We start from the raw sequence: 21,988 nt of genomic DNA, 5'->3' as shown, positions 1-21,988 counted from the left end.
TTTCACAACACGTCACAACATGTCAGAAGATGAAGAAGTTTATTAAACAGACTCTTTATTCACAACATCAAGTTATCCATGCACACATATTTATAGTTTGGGAGAAGTAAGTATTGTCCATCCTTCCTTTTTGGCCACTTTGGAAAAGTAGGCCAGCGCTCCAAGACCCAAACACGCTGATGTGCCTGTCATGGCATTGTGGGCTGCACACACAAACATACATAAACAGCCATTACACAGATGAAAAAAGGTAACTTAATGAGAAACATTGTAGGGATGTAGTCATGTCACTAGCTTACTAGACATGGAGGCAATGCCCCCTGCTGCTACTTACTTCTAGCACCCAGGAAGATTCCAGAAGCACAGCCCCCGATGAAGTAGTTTACCGGGTCGTCCGGAGACTCACGAGCCTGAGCGCTGAGACACGTCACCATGCCAAAGATGGCCCCCAGAGCAGCTGGTGCAACACAGGGAAACGTCAACAGTCGGCAAACATTATTAGTCATTACGTTTATATACACAAGATGATGACACTCAATTTTTTTTTTTGCCTGAATTGAGCATTTTCAAGAAGAAAATTGGCTGAATTGACTAAAATACATATACTGTATCAGTGTGGCAGGAATGGATTTGGTCAATGGCCGCTAGGTGGCACTCAATAAAGAGGAGCCGAGTTATCATCCCCAGTCTCTTGCTTGTTGCTGCTGAGCTACGCAACATTTCTGGTCGGCTTGTACAAGGCGGCTCCGCAGGAAATAAAGGACAGGTTCATATATGACAATTAATTATGACAATTAATTAGACAAGTTCCAGTTGTGTTTGCAAAACAAGTTGTTGGCTTGACGCCGTCTTGTTTTCCTGGCAATGCCGTTGACAGGTACACGCTCCGACTTGTTTGTGGCATTCTGTGTAATCCCTTCATTATGTCAACAGTTTTGCCACTGGTGCATGGTGCCTGATATGGCACCTTACAGACATGGAGTTGTGACAGTGTGCTATTCAGGCACATTGAGTAATATTATACTATATGCAGTAATTGCCCTAATATTATCAATATTTAAAAAAATATTGCTATTTCTTTTAAGCACAATATCACAAACAAGTATATTGTTCATATCAGCAGCTCCATATTTTCTGCAGCATTTTTAGTGTTTAATAGTGCTTTATTCGTTCATATCGCTAATGTGCCGTCCCGACCCCTTAAGCAGCTACAGATGTTCATCTTGTTACGTTTGTAGATTGCCTCTTGCTTGTTGGGGCTGATCCCTGCATAGCGGGAGTGAAGCGCCGACAGCCATGTTTACCGTCTGTCATCATGGAGAACACGAGTCACGCAACACATCGAGTTGACTTTAAATCAGGAGAATGAATAATAGTCTGTAAAATGTGCTATTCCGGTTTCTGGCATTTTTGTTTACATGCTTGGCTGGCGGCATCTGGCTAGCTCGTTTTATTTGTGCCATGGCCGAGCTATGAGCCCTGACCATGATCACAACTTACAATACTTATGGCTTGTTTTCCAAACACCAGTTGTGTGTCGAAGTTGTACAACAAAAACATGTAGTGTGTTCACACTAACACAGGGGTCAAAAGTGCAATTGTTGGCAATGCTCTCAGCAACTTTGCCATTAAATTTTGTCTCAGTTCATATTCTGCTTGTGGCTGAAAAAAGGTAAATAAGTTAATAAATAAGTCATAAAATACCAATATTGGCAGCAAATCTTCCCTCAAACTAATGTCAGGTCACATCTTGTGTAATGAATGAACACATTATGCTTCTGTTACTGTGTAAACACTGTAAACAAATAAACGCTGTTTGCACAAATACCGCAATATGCAATACAAGTTATATACAAAGTGCCATGTTCGTTTAACAGTTTGTCTCAACAATTTAAAAGTCATGACATCAGACTTCCCCACCGCAAAAGTAGTGCTTTCATTGGGAATTGAAGCTATTTTTCTAAGACCCTTAATTTTTTAGATGCCGTCGGACAAACACATGCTTTTATTTATTTTATTACTTATTTACCAATGTTGTACTTTATAACAGAGTAATGTTAACCTGAGTCAAGTTCCTAGTGTGGGGCTGCACGGCGGACGAGCGGTTAGCATGCAGGCCTCACAGCTAGGAGACTCGAGTTCAATTCCGCCCTCGGCCATCTCTGTGTGGAGTGTGCATGTTCTCCCCGTGCATGCGTGGGCTTTCTCTGGGTGTTCCGGCTTCCTCCCACATTCCAAAAACATGCTAGGTTAATTGGCGACTCCAAATTGTCCATAGGTATGAATGTGAGTGTGAATGGTTGTTTGTCTATATGTGCCCTTTGATTGGCTGGCGACCAGTCCAGAGGTACACCCTGGACTGGTGTACCCCGCCTCTCGCCCTAAGACAGCTAGGATAGGCTCCAGCACCCCCGCGACCCTCGTGAGGATAAGCGGTAGAAAATGAACGGCTAATAACAACTGCCTCCAAAGCTCAATGGCTTTTGTTTTTTGGCATTTGTTATGCTGAACTAGAAAAACATTAGCAGACATCTTATTCAGACACTCAGCTACACGTTGTATATACGGTCCTAATGCAAAATTTGAAATAATTAATCACCAGCAAGACGCTAACCGAGATAACAAGCTGGTTGCTGTGTCATCATCGCACCAATGTCATTATTGGCAGAAAAGCCAATTCCGATATGAAATTATATGCAACATAATATCAGCCAATATTATCGGACATTCCTATAACTTACCCATGGTGACAGTTGTGTTCCCGGCCCGCTGTAAACCTTCCATTGCAGTGTCAGGCTGGAAAGCCACCATGTGATAGGCTGTGCCTACCAGGCCTGAAGACACATAACACGAGATAAACACAACTGAGCCTGTAGGAGTGGAATTATTGACTCCTGTATATGTTCTTCATTTTCTTTACATCAGAATATATATTAACATATCTCATTAATAATGGATGAGTGGTGTTGTCAGAATATGCTGAGGGCCAATAAAAAACTACGTGTCAAAAATGGACCCCGTGCCCCACTTTGGACACCATTGCTACAAATGCTGTAGTACCGTTACAGTACGTGGCTCATGTTAATCACGCAAACTGTGGCACACATAGCGAAATGTCATCCAGATGAAGCAAATAAACACCTTGTTGGATATCATGAAGACTATGTGTTGACATTATGGTGCTAAGCTAACCAGCTAGCTAGCGCAGAGCGTTAGCTGCAAGCTCAGAACGTCATTGAGCGACGCTCAGCTTTTGAAGTATTTAGCATATTATTCACACTCGTTAATATTCACCCAAAGCCGTGGCCAACTTGGTTGTGATCCATGTTTTTTCCACACAGTCTGTCCCCTCCGGAACGTCCCAATAGCCCATGACTGACTTAACAAGGACAATCGCACTACAATTCTCGCGAGACCTGTAGAACAGTAGAAACTTAGTACTGTGTGGCTTACAGTGCAGTATTGCCACCTGCCGGATGGGAGTGTGGCGCGTAACTATTTTAAAGGGGAGTTTCATGCAGCTGGCTTTGTTTGCTGCTATCAATCTATCCAATAAAGAACATTAAAAACAGAACACGAATAACAATTAGAATATGGTGTTTAAAAATGATTTAATAAATAAAGCTTTAATACAGTCTTATTCAGATATTTATTTATATCCATTAAGATTTATTTATATCCATTAAGACATTCTCAAGGAGAAGTGATGATGAAATATGCAATGTTTTAAAATATTTTATTATTCTAACAAATCCAAAAAACACAAAGTAATATGGGACAATTGCCTTACAACCATAATCATGTGCCTCATACAAATATAGACACATAGAGTCTTAAAAAAACCCACAACTATTTCTTCTTCCAGAACTGACTGTACTTGTCAGCTTTGAAGTCATCCTCATAGTGGACCGTCGTCTCTTTAACCTCCTTCTTCACTTCTCGTTTTTTCTGTCGACTACGACGTTCCTCATCAGACAACGTGGACAGATCCACAGGCATCTTCCAAGAGGCAAATAGAAACAGATGAACACTATTGCAAAGACTAGTCTCTTCTAAATGGAAGTCAATAACGAGGGAATAAATTGAATATGAATGCTGAAAAGCAGACACTGAAGTAAAAGGCTACAGAATAGAATTTAAATGATTTGTAGCGGTTCAGAAATGTGGACGTACAAAGGGAATTTGTGTTTGAAAAATGTGGAATTTCAGAATTTTTGGGGTGTGGAAAAGTTTACAAATGTCAATGTAAGAATTTTGCATCGGGCATTTTGTTGTGGACTTAAGGAAGATGTGGGATTTCGGGGAAAATGTGTTGATGGTTTGAAGGAGGTGCATGTTTTGTGTTACAGAAAATGCGGGAAATTGGGAAAAGTAACTTTTGGGAATATGTAAAATGTATAGTCCAAGTGTCCTGAGGGGGCTGAATCTTTTCAATGTGACAAATGTGGGATCAGCAAGTCATTCATTAATTTTTCAATTTTGGAAAATAATACTTTTCAGCATTCACACCTTGATCATAAGTATAGTGGCAGTCAGTCACCATGAGAATACGTCTGGGGTCTTTGTATCTGATGTTGATGGTGGAGCCGTCTTTCCTCACCAGCATCACTGAGTACAAACGTTCATATTTGTGTCGGTTGCAGCGGACCACTGATGTCCTGTTGGAGTTGAGTCGGAGAGGGACAGTGTGCAGGGGTGTCATCTGTCTCAAGAAACACCTGCCCACACACGCACGACATATTTCACAATCACACAACCAACATGGTGTTTTCTACGTTAAGTCATGCAGCTTAAGTGACTTTGACGTGACCCACGATGACAATCAAATAAGACAAAATATTATGTAAATACAATCTTAAGGTAACGTTACTATTATCGTACAAGTCTTACCAAGAGAACAACTGCCGAGTCTTCATTAACGACATGTTCCCGATAAGCTAAACACGCTAATCAACATCTACGAATAGGAATGCAAGTCCAACTGCGAGACCGGAAATCGCCCACAGAAAAATGTCCGCCCTGAAACACAGCTCAGTATGAATGGTTCCGGTTGTATTTTCTTTTGTTTCATGTTTTGTATTTCATTGTTACTAGAGTAAAAGTAGAAATTATGTAATAGGATATATATTTTATATTTCAGTTAGTAGAGTAAAAGTTTAAAATATATGAGACATACGTTAAAAATGTTTCAAGTCCGGCCTATCGTCATGTCATGTGACCAGTTTGTCTACGAGGAAGCAGTCGACGCATCTTCTTTGCGGCGAGTTTGATGATCTTTCTCAGAGAAGGTCAGATTCTTCATTTTTTAAAAATCAGATAAATGTGTTGTTCATACAGAGGCCGTGTTTCATTGTGTATACGGACCGGATATTAGTCCGGGTTTTTATTAGCAGTTAACATATGCGTGATTTACTGTCGTTTTATTGGTCAGCTCTGCTATGATACACTTTACGTATGATAGCGTTATTATAAAATGAACGTTAGCAGATTGACCTGCGGCCAAGTTCATGTTTTTCATGGTCCCCTTCAGGTCACCTGCAGCAATGTTGACCCCAAGAGGTCATGTGCTTGCTCAGCTGCTGCTGCTATGGATATTGAGCAGCCTCTCAGGTGACCTCCTCACATTCCACACTATTCCAAAGTGCATGCTTGTAAAGCTGTGACATCTCATCTCTCCCTTTTGTGACATCTGTCCCCTTTGCAGAGTCACAAGTCTTCTTGAATGCGCCTGAGGAGATAATGGTGGAACAACTTTCTAGTGCCAATGTCACCATCACCTCAAGGTAATCACAATCGGATGGTTCACAAACACATGGAAATTATAAGATGCCCCTGGGCGAGGCACCGAACGACGTGGAGTACGTTAGTGCTTGTGTGTAGCACGATGAAATAGTGTAGCACGTTGTTCTTTTTTGATCCACCTTGAAGACTTTGTAGAATGTTATGTTTGCCACTTGGTGATGTTACAGCTATTTAGTTTTTTATTCCAGTGCGCCGCTCCAGCAGCTGGTGGTGATCAACGTCAGTGTGTCCTACAGCTCGAAGAGCAACTCCTCGCTGATCATCAGCCTGCCAGAGGAGGTCAGACCTCAACGTTAAAATCCATTTAACAGAAATGTTGTGCACTGTACGTGAAGTTGCCCTGACAACTGTCATGTAGGTGTTGATGCCACCTGAGACAACATCGGTGGTGTTCACAGCGACGGCCCACAGTGTGGGTCAGGTGACCGCGTATCTGCTGAGCAACAACACAGAGATCCAGAGGTGAGTGGCGATCCAAAAGTGATGTCTTCAGAAGTCCCGCCTCCTGACTTCTCATGTGGTGTCACTGCAGCTGGTCTTCTAGGCTGCGCTTCCTGGTGGTCCATAGCAATGTGTTGGCTGTCTTCAGTCAGGTGGTTGGTTGGATGTACTTCGTTTCCTGGTCCGTGTCCTTCTACCCGCAAGTGTGGGACAACTGGAGGCGTAAAAGGTGTGCTTTTGTTTTGTTTTTTTAATTTCACATGTCCACCATATGACCTTTGAACTATGTTTTCAGTGTGGTGGGCCTCAGCTTTGACTTCCTGGCGCTCAATGTGACCGGCTTCATTGCTTACACCGTCTTCAACGTCTGTCTTTTCTGGGTGGTTCCCATCAAGGTATCGGCAACAAGCGTCAATGAGATCATGTGATGTGTTGTGTAACAGTTTGAATTCTGGCTTCACAGGAGCAGTTTATCCAGAAGAATCCCAATGGACTTAACCCAGTGAAAGCCAACGATGTCTTTTTCAGCCTGCATGCCCTCCTGCTGTGTTTCATCTACATCTTCCAGGCCACCATCTATGAGGTTGGGGTGTCAGGAGTGTGAAACGTATGCCATGGAGGGAAGGTTTTCTTTCCAGCCAGTCACTAAAGCAGGGTTTTTTTTAATGACCTACACCTCCTTCTGTTTGTGGGAAGGAGCTCATCACTTAAACCACCTGCCGGAGAAACTGGTTGGATAGAAAACCAGCAGCGCTTCGGCCCTGTATGGACGCGTGATATACAATAATCACGAGGAACCTTAAGTGACGATTGCTGATTGACAGAAATCAAATTTTCTTCCAGACCGGGGGTCAGCGGGTGTCGTGTACGGCCCGCCTCCTGCTGCTGATTGGCTGGTTGTTCGCAGGCATCTGCTTGTTTGTGGCGGTGGCCGGATACCTCAGCTGGCTGGACTACCTCATCTACATCTCCTACATCAAGCTGGCCGTCACGTTGGTCAAATACATGCCACAAGTGAGCTTCCGCTGCTGTTGCGTGTTTTTGTTGTGCTTGGGTCACGTGACACTGCCATGTTGCGCCCTCAGGCCGTCATGAACTACCGCAGGAAGAGCACGGTGGGCTGGTGCATCGGCAATGTGCTCCTGGATTTAAGTGGCGGTGTGCTGAGCATCTTGCAGATGATCATCGACGCGTACAACAACGGTAACGCCTTATTGCAACCTTTGCCATCTCTCGCTCCTTCTCTGTGACGACTTTTTGTCCCCAGAACAGTGGGAGCTCATATTCGGTGACCCCACCAAGTTCGGTCTGGGCCTTTTTACAGTGGCCTTTGACCTCATCTTCATGATTCAGCACTACTGCCTGTACCGAAAAGACCCGCAGTACGAGGAGGTCCAGCCGGCACAACATCACTGACCACACATTAGTACTGGACTCGTGTATATGTAAAACTAAGCAACACGCACTTAAATGTTGATCACATGCCTGGAATGTGGTTGTCAATTCCAATTTTCAAATTAAAACATAAAAGCACAGCATTGACTGAATGGATTGCTGGATGTTTGTCATGTTCACCGATTATAAGTCATAGTTTCATTGTGATGCACAGGTAGGTATGAATGTTGAAAACAATCTGTCACTTTACAGAAAGAAGAATTAGTAACATGTTTATTTACTATTTACATGATATTTGTTATAAATATAGTACACCTTTTTTAACAGGAGGTGACAATCACGCAGGTTAGTTTTAAAATTGGAGTCAACATCTTGCTAATACAAGCACGCGTTCCCACAGGACGGTTCAGGGCTGGGTGGGGGAGGGCGTTTTGTTTGGGAGTGCTGTGTGGTAGTCTTTTGGTTTTGACAGTTCAGACATGCTACTAGCTTCAGAATGATTGAGTGGTCATGAACACTTCATCTTTGATGGAAGCTAGAAGCACAACCTGCAACTACCCTCCTAAAAAGTGGTGGGGCCAACCCCTGTGCCATACAGGAAATTATTCCTCAGTAGGAGGTCCTTGATTCTAAATGGTTCATCCCCAACCTTGTATAGGTCCCCCCCATGCACACACAGCATCCTGATCCACAAGTATGCTGACCTCCGGTGGCGCTCCTGAGCACTGCAGCCCATTGCAAATTGAAATCCCTTCGGTGTATTTTCCAAGTCACAGCTGTGACGACTTCTTCTGTGGCAACTTTCTCACAGACTGCTTTTAATTAAAATCTCTTGCGGTTCTTGGCATCGTCCCATACGCTCAGGCGTTGTTGTTGTTGTTGACGATGATGAGGGCAGGACCGGCGTTCTGCTGACTGGTCTCACACGCAGTGTCCTGTTCGGCGGGCTTGGCGAAGACCCGCGGTGTGTTGAGGTTGTAGACGCCAGGCTGGACAAAGCATGCTCGCAATGTGAGGCACATCACCTGGCGAGGCTTCAGCTGCACTTTGTAGCGGCTTTGACCCACCCATGTGAATGCGCTGTGGACTTCCCAGGCCTCAGAACTGTAAAAGTCACCATAAAAAACAACAACAAAAAATCACTTATTTGCATGGAGGAACGGAAGGCCACTGAGATATAACAATTGCAAATTCCACCCAAATAGCACAGTTAATAAAATATAATAAATTGAATTAACTGTCACATGCACTGCAGTGTTCATTTTGGTCATATCTTGCAATTTATGAGCAAAGGTTACACTCTGGTTATTGTTCCTGAGGGTTTTATGATGGCCACTGTTTCACCCAAGAACATATTTTTTTCTATTTCCATTATTAGCCATGCTAATTTTTTTCTCAACCAGACTGGTTTGTGTTCAACCTTAAGTCAACACACACCTGATGCTTTTATGCCTCAAGTCAACGACCACATCCACCTGAGTCCAGCAGCAGTTGGACAGAACCAAAGAAACTGGAACCACACAAATACTAGAGAAAGAAAACAACCATTACTACATTCATTAGTATTATTATGAACACTGTATATATGTGTGTGTGTGTGTGTGTCACCTGTTGTGTGTGAATGCGTGTGTGTATGTTTCAGGGTAGTGCATGTTGGTCTTCACCAGTCGGGACAGTTCTGCAGATTGCAGCACGGCTGGAGGTGGCAGATCCGACTTAAACTTGAACAGAACCATCTCTTGAGCTTCCTGCCATTGTGACAAAAACAAGGTGATTGTGGTCAGACCACCACCCCAACATTGCTATCAGAGTGTGTCCCCGCCAGGAGGACAAGTGAGGGGGTTTGCTGTACCTCTTTGGGTGTCAAAGAAGTGGCCTCCTTGCCGACAGCCTGCAACGCCACATGGAGCTGACCCTCCAGGATCAGCTGCTTGTTGTCCTCCACCACATACGCCTGTACACACACACACCCACACACACATTTTTTTCTTCACAGGTCAAACCAGAGTCATTGACTTGACTGTTAATTTACCTTCCAGATGACGATGATGCTGAGGTCCAGTTCGTTGCATTTCTTCACCATGTGGGCCACATCACACTTTTTGTCCTCAACGGCGACCAGACTCGAGTTCTTTGTATCGGACGACGTCCTGGCTGACGACGTATCAGCTTGCCGAGACTCAGAAGTCCAGCGGCATCGAAAGAAGAAGTCACCGCAGGGCGTGGCAGAACTAACGATCTGCAAGGAAAGAGACAAGACAATTCGAAGAACACGGACAATGTGACCAGTCAGTTGCGTGACATGACGACTGGCCCAGCATACCCGCTCGTTGCCCAGGTTTAGGTCTGCAAAGGTGAAGAGCTTGACGGCGTCTGAGGTAGCTGCAAACACACACACACACACACATACACACACATGGACACAGACAGACATGGTTATAAAGTGTCAGCCCACTGAATGCGGATGGGTGAGGTTTGAAGATGTGGCGACAAACCTTGTGGATGTTTGCATGGCGTGGCCCTGAAACACAGCTTGGCTCGTTCTCTGCTGCTGAGTTTGCAGTCTAGAGGACAAACAACAACATCATCAGCTGAGGTTAGGGCGTATACTGCTAAGTGAGTTTAGTGGGTGAGCGAGGTGTGTTGAGTGGCCTTGCCTGCTCAAGGAAGGTAGCTCTCTTTTCAAGCAATTATATCACCATGGTAACTTAGGCTAAACTCATAACCTGGGTTTTTCTCATTTCAGTTCAAAAGGTACCTATTAAGTACCTATTATGCCTATTTTTGTATTGAGTTGTGGACTCCCATAGAGCAGCTACGCACGATAACTCGCACTGAACGCTTTCTAGATCTTCCAGAATCGGCACCCATTTCCTTTGATTTCCAAAACAGTCTGTTTTTATTCCACCCACAGCCACTCCGCTGAGATTGGTCCCACTTGTACAGCTTGTACAGCTTTTACAGCTTGTACTTGGGCACGCTCATGTAAGGAAGTTCACTGCTCACTGTGACATCACAGGGAGTGTGTTAAAAAAAACCCTCTCTGAAACAGAGTGTTCAGAGCCATCAGCACGTCTTCCGGGGGGGGGACTTACAAATACGCAAACGTCATTATCTGAAACTTTGGCATCATTTTACACAAAAATACAACATTTATAGGTCAGAAAAGTGGAAATAGCATAATAGGTCCCATTTAATATCCGCCATGAAAGCGACCAAGTGGTCATCATGAGGTACACCCTGTCTTGCGCATACTGATGCAACTTATGGGTTGACCAGGTACTTATTTGCCATTATTTGATAATAAGTATAATTAATTATTTCACTTTGATATGGCCATGAATAGATCATCAACAGATTTGTGTTTTACGTATACGCCAATGTGAGTCACTAGCTGTCAAAAAAGGTCTTTATTGTCATTGTACAGAGACAGAAGATTTGAGTGTTCATCAGGAAAAAACAACAAAAAACAGAACATTTATAACCTGAGCATCCTCGCATACAAACACACACACACACACTCGTATCAACACCCGTAGGACAGACTGACAACTAACCAAAATTAACCATTTCTTGCAAAATAATACATTTATTAAACCAATGACAGCACTTCCTCCATTCGTGTGTATTTTAATGTGAGTCTTCTGTTTCTAGTGCATTAGTGCATTTTGTTAGTTTCTGTGGTAGAATGCTTTCATTTTGAAGCTTACTTTGCCCTGAACAGGAAGTTACTGTGTGCACATTAAATACTGTATAACCAGACAGCAGTTTGGTTGCTGTTGTCAGTCATGTCGCCATAACGTCCGGGACTCATTGAGTTGTTTGACATAGACAGGTTGTCAACATAACGGGTGAACTTAAGCTGGGTGCACCTGCAACTTTATCCAGTTTCTTTCCAAAATATGAGAAACTGCCCCCCCTCTGAAGTATAGAAACATCACAGCACACATACCTTTCTCCTTGGCCGGGTTGATGCACTTGTGCAGGCGCCAGCGTTGACTGCTACTTGACACCTGAATGATGTGGAACTCGCGGACGCCAGCTTCACTCTGAGAGGTAATGATGGCCGTCAGTGGACGAGCACTGTCATGGCATGCACAGATGTTGGCGGGACTCTCACCGTGTTAATATTCTCCACATCAATGAAAACTAGCGTCCCACCGTCCTCGTCCGGGCTGTGCTGAGGTGGTACGCTGCTGCAGCACGCCGATGCTTGCACGCTGAGAGAACGACTTGCGCAGATGAACACCGTGTGCCGCAGCACGCGGTGACTGCAAGAGGAATTACACGTTAGCCCACTTCCATCCTTTCAGATTCCTGCTAGTTTAACATCCAGTGAGGTTCTACCTGATCTTGGTCCCTTTCTCTGCGCTCTCATAGTAGAACAGGAAGTTGATCTCATGAACACCTTCCTGGTCTGGGCCTCGAAGCCAGAGAGGAAGCTGCGTGGACTCACCCGGGTGCAGTGTGCCGCCATTTATGGGGATGTCCACCACATTAGAGAGCAGACTGAAATCTTCTGCTGAGACCAGTGTCTCGGATGCCACAGCGCCCAGCGTGGATCCAGGGGGTGTGGCTAAGGTTTTGTAGGCTGAGCAGTTTTCAGCTGAGGTTGGACTGAGGGGCGTGAGGGGCGTCGTGGCCTGACTGCCGAAGGTGAAGAAATCGGGATGTGTGGATGCTACGCGCAAGCCGCAAAGGGACACGCTGCTGACGTTGCAGAACTCAACATATGCCTTTCTGATCTCGCCACACAGCAGAGCGGTGGGAAACTGCAGGAAGAAGACCTGACACACACACATGCATGTACACACGTCACTTCACAATAACAGACTGAATCGAAGAGGAGAGGACTGATACCTCCATCAGGGCCATGGGCGGGGTGATGATCGGATCCAGGCGACGGTCGGGTCCGTATCGTACAAACATCTTGTCCTCTTTTGTCTGATTTAGTCGAAGGCCTCGTATCTTCAGGTCTTGCCTTCCTCGAACAACCATGACATCAGACTTCTGCTGCCCTAAAAAGCGATGCCATGGTGAGTGTCAGGTAATTGATAGCGGATAAGCCTGTGACAAGGGTTCAATGTTACCGTCTGCAACTGTGTCTCCAGAGGACGCAGCAGCCAGGTCGTACACCACACCCACAATGTTCAGCTGGCCTGTTCTGTGCGGCAGCAGCCTTAGCCGAGCCTGAGGTGAAAGGTTACATTGACTGTTAAAGGTCACGTTCACAATGCTAACGCTGCTAGCATCACGTAGGAGTGACAACTCACCATTTTGGTTTCCTCTGGACCCAAATGAAAGTCTGGGATGGTCTCAGTGGTGACAAGGTCATCTCTGTGTGACGTCTGCATGGACAAACACAAGGAGTCAATCTTTTTCTTTGAATTAACATGCAAGGGGGAAACCTGTGCAGACATTGCACCTCCTGAGCCGACGTGTCTTCATTTGTGATCAACGCTCCTGAAGAATCTTGAGTTGTTTTCTCGCCATCGCAGGCGAACCTCCATATGAGTGAGAGGCAGGACAACGACAGGGGAACCTTGAGAGGGTTCCTGAACATCACCTCCACAATGATTGGCTCTGCAGCAAAACAGAGGAAATGTGCCTTTAATGCTACGAGCTTCCGCGTGGAATTGTGTCAGCGAGCCGAAGGCTTGCACCTTCCACCACAGCCAGCGGGTTGTGCAGGTTATCCGTCTGGCTGTTCAGGTAGCACTGGCTAGGCTGGAAGTTCACAGGAACCACCCCTCGGTTGGTGGCAGCCGCCAGTTGCTCCTCCAGCTTGTACCACATTGCTGCCAAGTCTGGGTCGTACTCCTGGTCCAGCGACACGTGAGTGGCGGCCTGCTTTTCACCTGCACACATCATGTGACTCAAATCTAAACCTGACCATCAGCATGTACGAGTCCCTCCAGCTGGAAGTGGTGCATGAGTGCATTACCTTCGGCGAGGCGGCGCTCATGACCAAAGTAGACCCTGGTGGCAGAGCTCTGGATGCAGGGCAGCGGCAGCTGAGGCAGAATGACTTCATTTCTGCTGATCACACTCTGAAAGACGACCAACCAACCTGAGTGCTTCATTTTGTGTTCCACGATAAAATTGTGGATCAAAATATAAAATTGCAAAAAAAAAAACATCCACCCAATCCAATACCGTGACTGGAAATGAGTCAAGCACTGATGATTTTAGTTACCACTCCACTGCACTTGGTACAGCACAGATGAATTATTTTGGTACCCAACTATGTTGTTTCAAGTCACCTTGTAAACGTAGAGGTACTCTCTGAGGAAGGCGCCCTGCTGTGTGGCCGTCTGCCTGCTGTCGTTAGTCAGGATCTGCTTGAAGGCGGCCACAGCCTTTTCAGGTTGGCCAAGAGTGAAGGACTGCCGGCCAATGGTGAAGTTGATGTGGTCCTCTGCCAGAGACCAGGACCTGCCCTTATAGACCTGCATGGCCTGACAGTAGCAGCGCAGCGCGTGCCTCTTCTAAATGCACAACAACAAAAAGGAAGTCAAACCCGCCTTCTCTTCTTCTCTGTTGGTGCAGAGTCTTACTTGGCCTGCTTTGCTGAAGCGGTGACCCGCCAGGATCATGTGGAAGGCAAACTTGCGCAGCATGCGAGTCCGCATGTTAATGAAGCAGTGGGCAGCCTGCTCCAACAGCAGTGCACTGCGCAGGTCTGAGTCCTGGGTGAAAAATATTCACAACCTGTTAGACACATTCTGATAGCGACAGAGTCGAACAGGTTTCCTCACCTCACTGGTCATTTTGATGAGGAGTGTTGCAGCTTCCGAGTATTTGCCTTGGCTCTTGAGTATCTCTGCACTGAGGAGAGCACAGCGCTCTGCCAGCACCATGTTCCTGTGAGGGCAAGAGGTCAATAGAAAATGGCAATCTCCAGAAGACTATAAATGGTGAAACAGGGTGCTCCTGCTTAATCGGGTTCCTGTGAGCTAGCAGAGGAAGCTTTAAATGTACAGTGCTTTCTAAAAAGGATCTGATTCATATTTTACAGCAAGTGATACCTGCATACGTCTCTGTAAGTCTGGATGGCCGTGTCCATGTAATGTGCAGGATATGGTCGGGGGGCTCCAACCTGAAGAAATGCAGACACTGCAGCCATTTCCTAAAGGGAAGGTAAAAAAGAGGAAAATAAAGTTTGTGATGACATGTGATGAACATTTTGTCTACTTGCGAGAAGCATAATATAACTAATATCGTTAAATATTCACAATATCTTTCATATGGCCATGAAACAAGCAGTCCTTTGCGCATGTGTACTCACCAGTGCCCCTGCGGCGTAAAGCATGGCCTGGTCAGACAGGAAGTCTTTCTTGGCTGTGTGGTAACAACTGTAGGCCAGCTCATAGTGCTGAACCAGGAAGCACAAGTCGGCCATCTTCCTGATCTGCAGTTCAGGGGCCTCTGGAGGATAGCTGACATCACAGAAGTCAAAGGTCTTTATAGAGACTTTGGACGGAACAAAAGCAGAATGTGATGAGTGCAAGGTTGCGGTGAGCTTACAGAAGGCCAGAAGTGCTCTTGGGCTCACTGATGCTCTTCTCCGGAGCTTTCCCACCTCCAAACCACTTTTTGGTGGCCGTGAACAGAGACCGGCTCAAACCTTTTCTGGAGACCAGCTGAGGATTGAGAAGATAACCTGTCTGAGTACTGTGAGGATGCTAGCGGAGGAGATACTGTGACAAGGGAGGATGCTGGGGAAAGGTACTGAGGAGAACGCTGGCAAGACCCGTATAAGACGAGGAGGATGTGGATTAGAAAACGTAACTGTGCTCGTAGTCTTTCGCACCTGATCATTGAGCTGCCTGATGTTCTTTTCTATGTGAGGCAGCAGGCCCCTGGAGGTGAACTCCTGGATAAACTGGCGAATGTGGTCGTGGTCATTCAAGGTCAGACAAGCCCCGTGTCCCACTGATGCACTCTCAGTCTCCCTCGCAGGTTTTTTGGCTTCCGTGTGGGTGGTGCTAAGGGCCTGGAGACTGCCTGAGCTGCTTGCAGAGTCCAACTGTAGAGGGTGGTCTTCCAGCCGGTTAGCTTCTCCACCTGAGAGAAGGAAGTCATAAGTCAAAAACATGGCTTCTTTATTTGAACCTTGACTCAATAATGATGGAGGTTCTAAAAGTTACCCGTTTCTGATGAATTATGATCCTCTGTTGCACTGATGTCATTTTCCTCTGTGGTAGAGCTCGCAGCTGGAAAAGCATCATCAAGCTGATCCTGCAGACAAAGTCAGAGTGAAAATAGACCGGAGGACATAAGCGGCGTTCACTCATATGCTTAAAGGACGACAGACCCACCTGCATCTGCAGGTCATTTTTGTGCAGGTATTGACTCCACGGGTCTGGAATCTGTTCGTTCTGTTCGGCGGGGAGTGTGCGAGAGTTAATTTTCAGCAGGTAGCAGCCCTGAGGTCCATACCTTTGCTTCATATCCTCATACACAGTGTCTGCCCTGCAGAGCATGTAGGAACACAAATGAATCCACTGAGGTGAGTTGGGATTCCTGAACACTCCTTCAGTTCCAGTTGGACATAGACATTCGTAGCGCTCCCTTGGAAGAATTAACTACATCAGGGGTGACCATAGTGCGGCCATTTTTTGGCCACGGCTGTTTTTTTAATTGGCCTGCAGCACATTCTAAAAATAGAAATTTACATGAAATCTAAAAAACAACAAATCAGCATTAATTTTACAAGAATAAAGTCAAAATATTAAGAATAACCGTAATATAGGAGGAAAAAGCATAATTAGGGTAGCATAATAGTTGAAGTATGAAAGAAAGGGTTTTTTTTAATACTATGATAAGCAAAACAACAAATAACACATTTTTGAAACATTTGGTTGCGGAAAAAGTTTTAATGTTAAAAGAGTAACATTATGTAATAATAATATTATATAATAATAATATGGGAAAAACTCAATTATGTAAAACAAATTCACAAGGAGAAAGTTGAAATAGTTGGAAGATTTTTAAAAGCAGCTGTAATTTTACAAGAACAAAGTCAAAATTTACAAAGTCTATTCTACCACAAAAAATACTTTTTAAATTTTAACAGCATAAGCTCGTATTATATGGAAAAGCAAAATAGAGTTGAAATATGAAATTAAAAGAAAGGATTTTTAAGTTGTAATAAAGCGTAATATTATGAGAAACTCAAAATGTTGTGGAAAATTAAAATCTCTCTCATACCTTTGCCCATCGCCCTCGCTGACATCGTGTAGGAGCACGTAGTATTTGAGCGTGTTGGGAATGAACCACTTTGGCTTGGTGTACTCCCCACTGTGCTGGATGCGGTGCTGCTCTTGGGACAGTTTGAGGAACTGCTCAACAGGGACGGCCTCACTTGATGACACAACCAGCAGGCCTGACAGGATGCGGTGGTCAAGGAAACCATGCTGAAGGAATGTGCCTGTTTATTGTTCTGATGAAAATGAAGATGGGTATGCACCTTGAGGAAACAAAAAAGTAAGCCAAGCACAGGCTAGGTTGCAGCGTGTGGCAGAGCCAGAACAAGGATACAGGCGAGGTAGTGATTGAGGAACTCGTGATCGGAGGCGGGCATCGACTGTAGGAAGTTCTCCCTGTAGGCCTCAAACCAGGGCGTGGTCGCTAGGCAGACAAAAACATCAAAAATCACTCAGTTGGCCTTAAATTCTGAGCAGGCCGACACTGGGAGTGAAATCAGCTCCTTGTTGCTGCATAGATAAAGCAGCAAGTCTGTCACCAAAAACCTCTTCAATGCCCCAGGTGGTGCACACCTGGTGTGACATGCTCGTGTGTGGATGTACTAAAGAAGAACAGGATCTGGGAGAACTTTGGAGAAGAAGGTGATCTGGAAAGAATTTAAACATGGAGAAAGGTATCTCGAAAGAGCTCAGAACAGGATCATAATAGTAGATGCAGGAAGTGGAAAATATTGGACAATCTTAACAAAATATGATCTTTGTAGAATAACATTTCACAGAATCCTGAGAAGACAATCTTGAAATCGGATCTTCAAACAGTGAGCTGTGGGAAAGGAAGGGAAAGCGGGGGAAAAACTATCTTGCCAAGACGACGATGTTGTTGGAGAGTGAGTAAGGTGGAAAGCGCGTGAATAGGAAAAGGTTTTCTTCATGGTGTCGCAAAATAACTGTGGACAACTGCTGCATTACGTGTTCATGAAAATTGTGCAGTTGGGAAAGATCTTCTACCTCACAATTCCAAGATGCAACAACCTGATGGACTTGTGAGAATCAGAATTCCACATGGGAACTAAAAGTGCACAAGGCTCTACAGTGAGGTGATGGGAGGAGAAAGGAAAGAGCGGGTTTACAAGGATCCACCACCCAGAGGAAGCTCGGGAGCAGGTCTACATCTAGCCACACATCTAGCAGACGACGGCGGTACCTGTGAAGTGCTTGGAGGTGCAGACCTCTTCTAGAGTGTCTCTCCAGGCACTGTACCAGGGGGCGCTAGCTTTAAGAGAGTGATCTGACAGGTGGAAGCAGAGAGCCAGCTGGTGTTAGCAACATCCCCTTTCCATGCATGACACCTCCGTCAAGCAGCATGTTCATGTTAGCACAACTCATGTCCATTCTTGCTTTCATTCATTCATTCATTCATTCATCACCATGAGTTGATCCAATGATATTTAGAGGTATCCTATGGTTAACAAACTACTTTGATGATATGTGAGTGCTAAGAGGGTCCTCAACTGCAGCTTTCCCTTCTCGCATGAACCTTTACAAGCTATGAAAGGCTGTATAGATGGAATACAAAACAACAAAGTAACACCAGTAACACAGCACATGTACAGGTATAGGTGTGTTCTTACCGTTGAAGCTGAGGTCATAGTCCCCCGCTGTGATGGTGGTGGACACAGTACCCTCCTGTGGATGGCAGGATAACACTACTTCATTGAGTCGGAGACGCTGGGCCGGGCTGAGGGTGGCGGACGCCGTGCTGGTGCTCGTCACGATGTTGTTGACACAAATGCGCAGGTTTTTGACCATCTGCAGCTGGTTGTTGGGATCCCGGATGTGACCTATACAGGAAGCAGCATGTTGAGAGTCGAACACTAAATGCTATATCCAAAACACGTTCATATACATTGCATTCATCTTGACTATATTGTTATGCCTGTACCAGAGTTTAACATGTGTATCTGTATCAGGGGTGTGGCAGTACATGTATTTGTAAACCAGATTTTTCAGTCCAGGGACATTCCGAATTCCGCTCACATATATCTGTCATGATAATATAATATGTAATATATATTGATTAACACTTCAGTATCAGCTGGTGATACTTTACTGCGTAAACGGTTGTACTCAAGTACTTCAAACTGTTTGTAGATAGCTCAGCTAAGTATTCTTGCACAATATCTACACACTCTTCCTGTACAACCAAGTGTGGCCATTTTTTACGTTATTTTCTTAATTGCTTAGCATATACTGAGCAATATTGGATTGGTTGTAGCTCTTTCCCTATATCAATTTCAAGAAACATCAAAGAATACCCAACAATTGCCAATTGTTCTGAGTGACTCTTGCTGTACGACAAAACAATAATCAGACGAATTTATGGTCATGACAAAATCAAAACAACGTCAAAAAAACAGTGCTTCTTCTGTTTTAAGTAAAACAACATGATCAGTACATAGCTACGTTAATATCGGGAGGTCAGAGGTTAAATATGTAACCTGAAAGAGAGAGAACATTACGAAGTATACTGGAGTAAATATTACAACTTCTTCAGGGGTGCTTCCAGTGCTAGCATGCTAACACCCAAACAGAAGGCAAAGTCTTCAGGTAGCAGACACCTGCTGTCAAAGTTAGCTGCTTAGTCAAGCTAGCCTGGCTGCTAGCACCAAGCTAACACCAATGTCACCCAGCCGGGGCTACAGGCACCTCGCAGCCGACCCGTCTGACTACGACAGCGCTGGTAAAGAGTCGCTCGTACCTTCGGAAGTCAGCCGGCAGAAAGGCCGAAGCAGTTCGGCAAAATTGAGGTTGTTCTTTCGAGTCATTCTCTCCGCCTCGTCGCTGCACAGGACGGCCACCATGGGAACGAACGAGTCCTGGACGAACTCCTGTACCGACTGGACACATTGGGCCATGTCGGTCCCGCGTCACGACAGCCAACACACCGAACAGATCCAACACAAGTGTTGCTTAACGGGCGCCTGTAGTCACATAGCTGGCAAGATCTGCTGCTCTGTGTGGTAGACGGCGGCCATGTTGCCTAGGCGGCTCACTTCCGGTTTTACCGTGTGGTCATGTGACGACCACACTCGCCCCTGTCAGCAACATGCCACAACACAAATAGAATAATATATAATTTTTCCTGATTAAACACAAACACTGCATGTAATAGCAATACTTCCAGCTGTGGTTGTATGATTTAATACAATCTACTTTTGAGTGTTACCAAGTAAATAAACAGAGCCTCTCAAATCGAAAATAACCCATTCTGGAATGGTGGTCAACCGCTGAACTGCTCAGATTTGTCAAGCTGTGGCCATCATAAAAGCTTTATTAACTGTACAGGGAATGAACTGATTCACATTTTAATGTTAAGTGCCATACAAGTGTAAAACAACTGTTAATCTATAAAATGTTAACTTTGTTAACAAGGATGGAGGATAGATACTGCAATGCTGGAGTCTTAATGCTTTGAATGAGTCCACTCTATCTCTCTTTGGTTCCACTGAGAAGAAGGATGGTCTCAGATGAAGGACTTTGTAATGTAGCCTACAGCATGACCTGCCCAAACAATGACAGTCCATCTTGGGCAAAGTCAATCAAGATGGCACTCCTTCAGCTTTTAAGTCCGGAGGTTATTTTATGTTCCGCAAGATGCGGCGAGCGTGGGTAGTCTTCAGGGCCCCGAGGGCGTCCTCCAGTATTGAGATCAGGTGCAGGAGGGTAGTGAGGTCCATCTGTAGAACCCTGCTGCTGTGTTCAATGCAAGATCCTCGTCTGTGCGTCAGGAGCAGCCTGGTGGTCAACAGGGGCACCACTTGCTGGCGGAGGGAGCGACTCGCCAACTGGGAGGAGAAGTATTACAATGTCCTGTATCAATGTTGCTGATTTGAGGTCATTTTTCTACACACCTGTACATCCAGCCTCCACTCCATGTTGTGGTAGGCGGGCAAGTTGGAGGGAACCAAACTTAATATGCTGCGGATCTCACTTTGATTCTGCTGGTACATCTGTGAAGGCAACATACATGGTCCGTCGAGGTTCAACACATTCTGATTATGTTAACAAAAGGGCATTTTGCAGAAGAAAAAAAAACACCTGCAGGAGGGTCTGGTTAAGGTCATCACCAAACTCTAAAGCCAACACAGAGTCCAAAAAATCCACCTCAGAGAGCTAAACACACACACACACACAAATACAAAGACGGTTCACTGAAGTGGTCCAGGCTGTGTTGAGTCTGGTGTAAAGGGCAGAGGTGTCACCATGTGTTTGGAGCTCTCGGTCATAAGGAACATGAGGCCCTCCACGCCATGCTGCACCATTTCCACTGGAACAGCCAGCTTCCCTGCAAGCAGTGGAGCATTGTGCTGAGGAACATGTATTACACCTCGGATCACTGGTTTGTGTACAACAGCAGGATCATATTCTCGCCATTCCCACACATACTGTACATTAGAACATCTGGATATCAGGAGCCACATCACCAATAGTCAGTTCATTTCATGCTTACTGGCAGCTCCCTCGTAGATTTTGGGGCTGGTTCCTCTCCTTAGGAACTCCAATGCGATGCGTCCAAACTCTCCAACCACTGGCAAGAAGAGAGGCCACACAAACAAGTTTCTTATTTCTTTAAAAAAAAAACCGAAAAGCCTAATTGACATCGCGACAAAAAACATTTCAAAAGAATGCTATAACTATGCTACATCAGTCAGCAAATCTCGTCGCAGCCGCAGAAGAACTGAATTCCTGCTACAAGAAAGAGGTACTGACCCGCTGCGTCCACTTTGTGCAGGAAGCCGAGATGCTCTTTATGTTCGTCAGACAAAATCAGCAGCATCTTAAATATCCGAGTCCTCTCCACCACTCCTGGCAACAAACCTTCAAGAGCCAAACCGGAAATAGTCCAATGCTTTTTCTTCGTCTTTCTGCTGCTTCAACAGCTGCCAGTCTGCTTTTTCGATTTCCTGCCATCTTCTGGTCATACTTAGAAATGCAGAGATCCACAAATGCGCAGTACTTGGAATGTTTTCCAGTCTAAATGATTAACTACTGTTTATTAAATCAGGCATTTAAGTGACATTGGATTGATTAGTATATTGCTATATTCGAATATTGCTGTTAACCAGTGTATGTATTGGACC

General features: G+C 45.1%; 5 protein-coding genes across 7 annotated transcripts; 1 reads left to right on the top strand and 4 right to left on the bottom strand.

Annotated features, from left to right (window-relative positions):
* Positions 1–22: 22 nt before the first annotated feature.
* ndufa11 (NADH:ubiquinone oxidoreductase subunit A11) lies at positions 23–3,457 on the bottom strand. Its single transcript, XM_058073756.1, has 4 exons — positions 3,295–3,457; positions 2,742–2,834; positions 335–457; positions 23–203 (listed from the first exon to the last, which is right to left on the bottom strand). The coding sequence occupies exons 1-4, from the start codon at positions 3,371–3,373 to the stop codon at positions 91–93; spliced, it is 408 nt and encodes a 135-aa protein (XP_057929739.1). The 5' UTR covers positions 3,374–3,457; the 3' UTR covers positions 23–90.
* Positions 3,458–3,615: 158 nt separating this feature from the next.
* On the bottom strand, positions 3,616–5,015 carry mrpl55 (mitochondrial ribosomal protein L55). Its single transcript, XM_058073693.1, has 3 exons — positions 4,891–5,015; positions 4,541–4,718; positions 3,616–3,999 (listed from the first exon to the last, which is right to left on the bottom strand). Exons 1-3 carry the CDS (start codon positions 4,923–4,925, stop codon positions 3,850–3,852), a joined length of 363 nt encoding a protein of 120 aa, XP_057929676.1. The 5' UTR covers positions 4,926–5,015; the 3' UTR covers positions 3,616–3,849.
* A 197-nt stretch (positions 5,016–5,212) lies between these two features.
* On the top strand, positions 5,213–7,781 carry ctns (cystinosin, lysosomal cystine transporter). Of its 2 annotated transcripts, none has more exons than XM_058073690.1 (11): positions 5,213–5,288; positions 5,531–5,610; positions 5,705–5,783; positions 5,991–6,081; positions 6,161–6,264; positions 6,335–6,472; positions 6,539–6,638; positions 6,707–6,826; positions 7,087–7,257; positions 7,329–7,446; positions 7,516–7,781. In XM_058073690.1, the coding sequence occupies exons 2-11, from the start codon at positions 5,544–5,546 to the stop codon at positions 7,533–7,535; spliced, it is 1,008 nt and encodes a 335-aa protein (XP_057929673.1). In that variant the 5' UTR covers positions 5,213–5,288; positions 5,531–5,543; the 3' UTR covers positions 7,536–7,781. The 2 variants fall into 2 exon arrangements, with proteins under 2 accessions (XP_057929673.1, XP_057929672.1); XM_058073689.1 differs by having other exon boundaries at positions 7,511–7,781.
* Positions 7,782–7,894: 113 nt separating this feature from the next.
* trappc8 (trafficking protein particle complex subunit 8) lies at positions 7,895–19,928 on the bottom strand. 2 transcript variants are annotated; one of them, XM_058073687.1, is made up of 30 exons: positions 19,606–19,928; positions 18,479–18,688; positions 18,052–18,135; positions 17,182–17,271; positions 16,852–17,026; positions 15,960–16,113; positions 15,789–15,879; positions 15,452–15,705; positions 15,166–15,281; positions 14,927–15,077; positions 14,667–14,767; positions 14,397–14,502; positions 14,196–14,327; positions 13,902–14,126; positions 13,583–13,688; positions 13,302–13,496; positions 13,064–13,221; positions 12,912–12,986; positions 12,729–12,828; positions 12,499–12,656; positions 11,986–12,425; positions 11,759–11,909; positions 11,591–11,687; positions 10,134–10,202; positions 9,962–10,020; positions 9,671–9,877; positions 9,491–9,592; positions 9,247–9,386; positions 9,076–9,165; positions 7,895–8,742 (listed from the first exon to the last, which is right to left on the bottom strand). In XM_058073687.1, the coding sequence occupies exons 1-30, from the start codon at positions 19,760–19,762 to the stop codon at positions 8,499–8,501; spliced, it is 4,437 nt and encodes a 1,478-aa protein (XP_057929670.1). In that variant the 5' UTR covers positions 19,763–19,928; the 3' UTR covers positions 7,895–8,498. The 2 variants fall into 2 exon arrangements, with proteins under 2 accessions (XP_057929670.1, XP_057929671.1); XM_058073688.1 differs by lacking the exon at positions 18,052–18,135.
* Positions 19,929–20,158: 230 nt separating this feature from the next.
* On the bottom strand, positions 20,159–21,786 carry commd2 (COMM domain containing 2). The gene is made up of 6 exons (XM_058073692.1): positions 21,618–21,786; positions 21,358–21,435; positions 21,110–21,192; positions 20,946–21,020; positions 20,759–20,857; positions 20,159–20,692 (listed from the first exon to the last, which is right to left on the bottom strand). The coding sequence occupies exons 1-6, from the start codon at positions 21,682–21,684 to the stop codon at positions 20,483–20,485; spliced, it is 612 nt and encodes a 203-aa protein (XP_057929675.1). The 5' UTR covers positions 21,685–21,786; the 3' UTR covers positions 20,159–20,482.
* Positions 21,787–21,988: the final 202 nt, after the last annotated feature.

This window comes from Doryrhamphus excisus, chromosome 5 (genome assembly GCF_030265055.1).
Source record: "Doryrhamphus excisus isolate RoL2022-K1 chromosome 5, RoL_Dexc_1.0, whole genome shotgun sequence".
In the NCBI taxonomy this organism is placed as follows: Eukaryota; Metazoa; Chordata; class Actinopteri; order Syngnathiformes; family Syngnathidae; genus Doryrhamphus; species Doryrhamphus excisus.
The sequence above is the reverse complement of the archived record's forward strand: the minus strand, read 5'-3'. Positions and strand labels throughout refer to the sequence as shown.

Coding starts and splice junctions, on each gene's coding strand:
- mrpl55 (XM_058073693.1), bottom strand. CDS start 4,925: ATGTCGTTAATGAAGACTCGGCAGTTGTTCTCTTG. Junction 4,719..4,890: donor ACTCGGCAGTTGTTCTCTTG/GTAAGACTTGTA, acceptor GTGTGTGGGCAG/GTGTTTCTTGAGACAGATGA. Junction 4,000..4,540: donor ACCCCAGACGTATTCTCATG/GTGACTGACTGC, acceptor GCCTCTTGGAAG/ATGCCTGTGGATCTGTCCAC.
- ndufa11 (XM_058073756.1), bottom strand. CDS start 3,373: ATGGGCTATTGGGACGTTCCGGAGGGGACAGACTGTGTGGAAAAAACA. Junction 2,835..3,294: donor CAAGTTGGCCACGGCTTTGG/GTGAATATTAAC, acceptor ATGTGTCTTCAG/GCCTGGTAGGCACAGCCTAT. Junction 458..2,741: donor GAACACAACTGTCACCATGG/GTAAGTTATAGG, acceptor GTGTTGCACCAG/CTGCTCTGGGGGCCATCTTT.
- commd2 (XM_058073692.1), bottom strand. CDS start 21,684: ATGCTGCTGATTTTGTCTGACGAACATAAAGAGCATCTCGGCTTCCTG. Junction 21,436..21,617: donor GCACAAAGTGGACGCAGCGG/GTCAGTACCTCT, acceptor TCTTCTTGCCAG/TGGTTGGAGAGTTTGGACGC. Junction 21,193..21,357: donor AATCTACGAGGGAGCTGCCA/GTAAGCATGAAA, acceptor CACTGCTTGCAG/GGAAGCTGGCTGTTCCAGTG.
- trappc8 (XM_058073687.1), bottom strand. CDS start 19,762: ATGGCCCAATGTGTCCAGTCGGTACAGGAGTTCGTCCAGGACTCGTTC. Junction 13,497..13,582: donor TGAGCGCCGCCTCGCCGAAG/GTAATGCACTCA, acceptor TGATGTGTGCAG/GTGAAAAGCAGGCCGCCACT. Junction 13,222..13,301: donor CCCGCTGGCTGTGGTGGAAG/GTGCAAGCCTTC, acceptor GTTTTGCTGCAG/AGCCAATCATTGTGGAGGTG.
- ctns (XM_058073689.1), top strand. CDS start 5,544: ATGTTGACCCCAAGAGGTCATGTGCTTGCTCAGCTGCTGCTGCTATGG. Junction 6,265..6,334: donor AACAACACAGAGATCCAGAG/GTGAGTGGCGAT, acceptor GTGTCACTGCAG/CTGGTCTTCTAGGCTGCGCT. Junction 7,258..7,328: donor TGGTCAAATACATGCCACAA/GTGAGCTTCCGC, acceptor TTGCGCCCTCAG/GCCGTCATGAACTACCGCAG.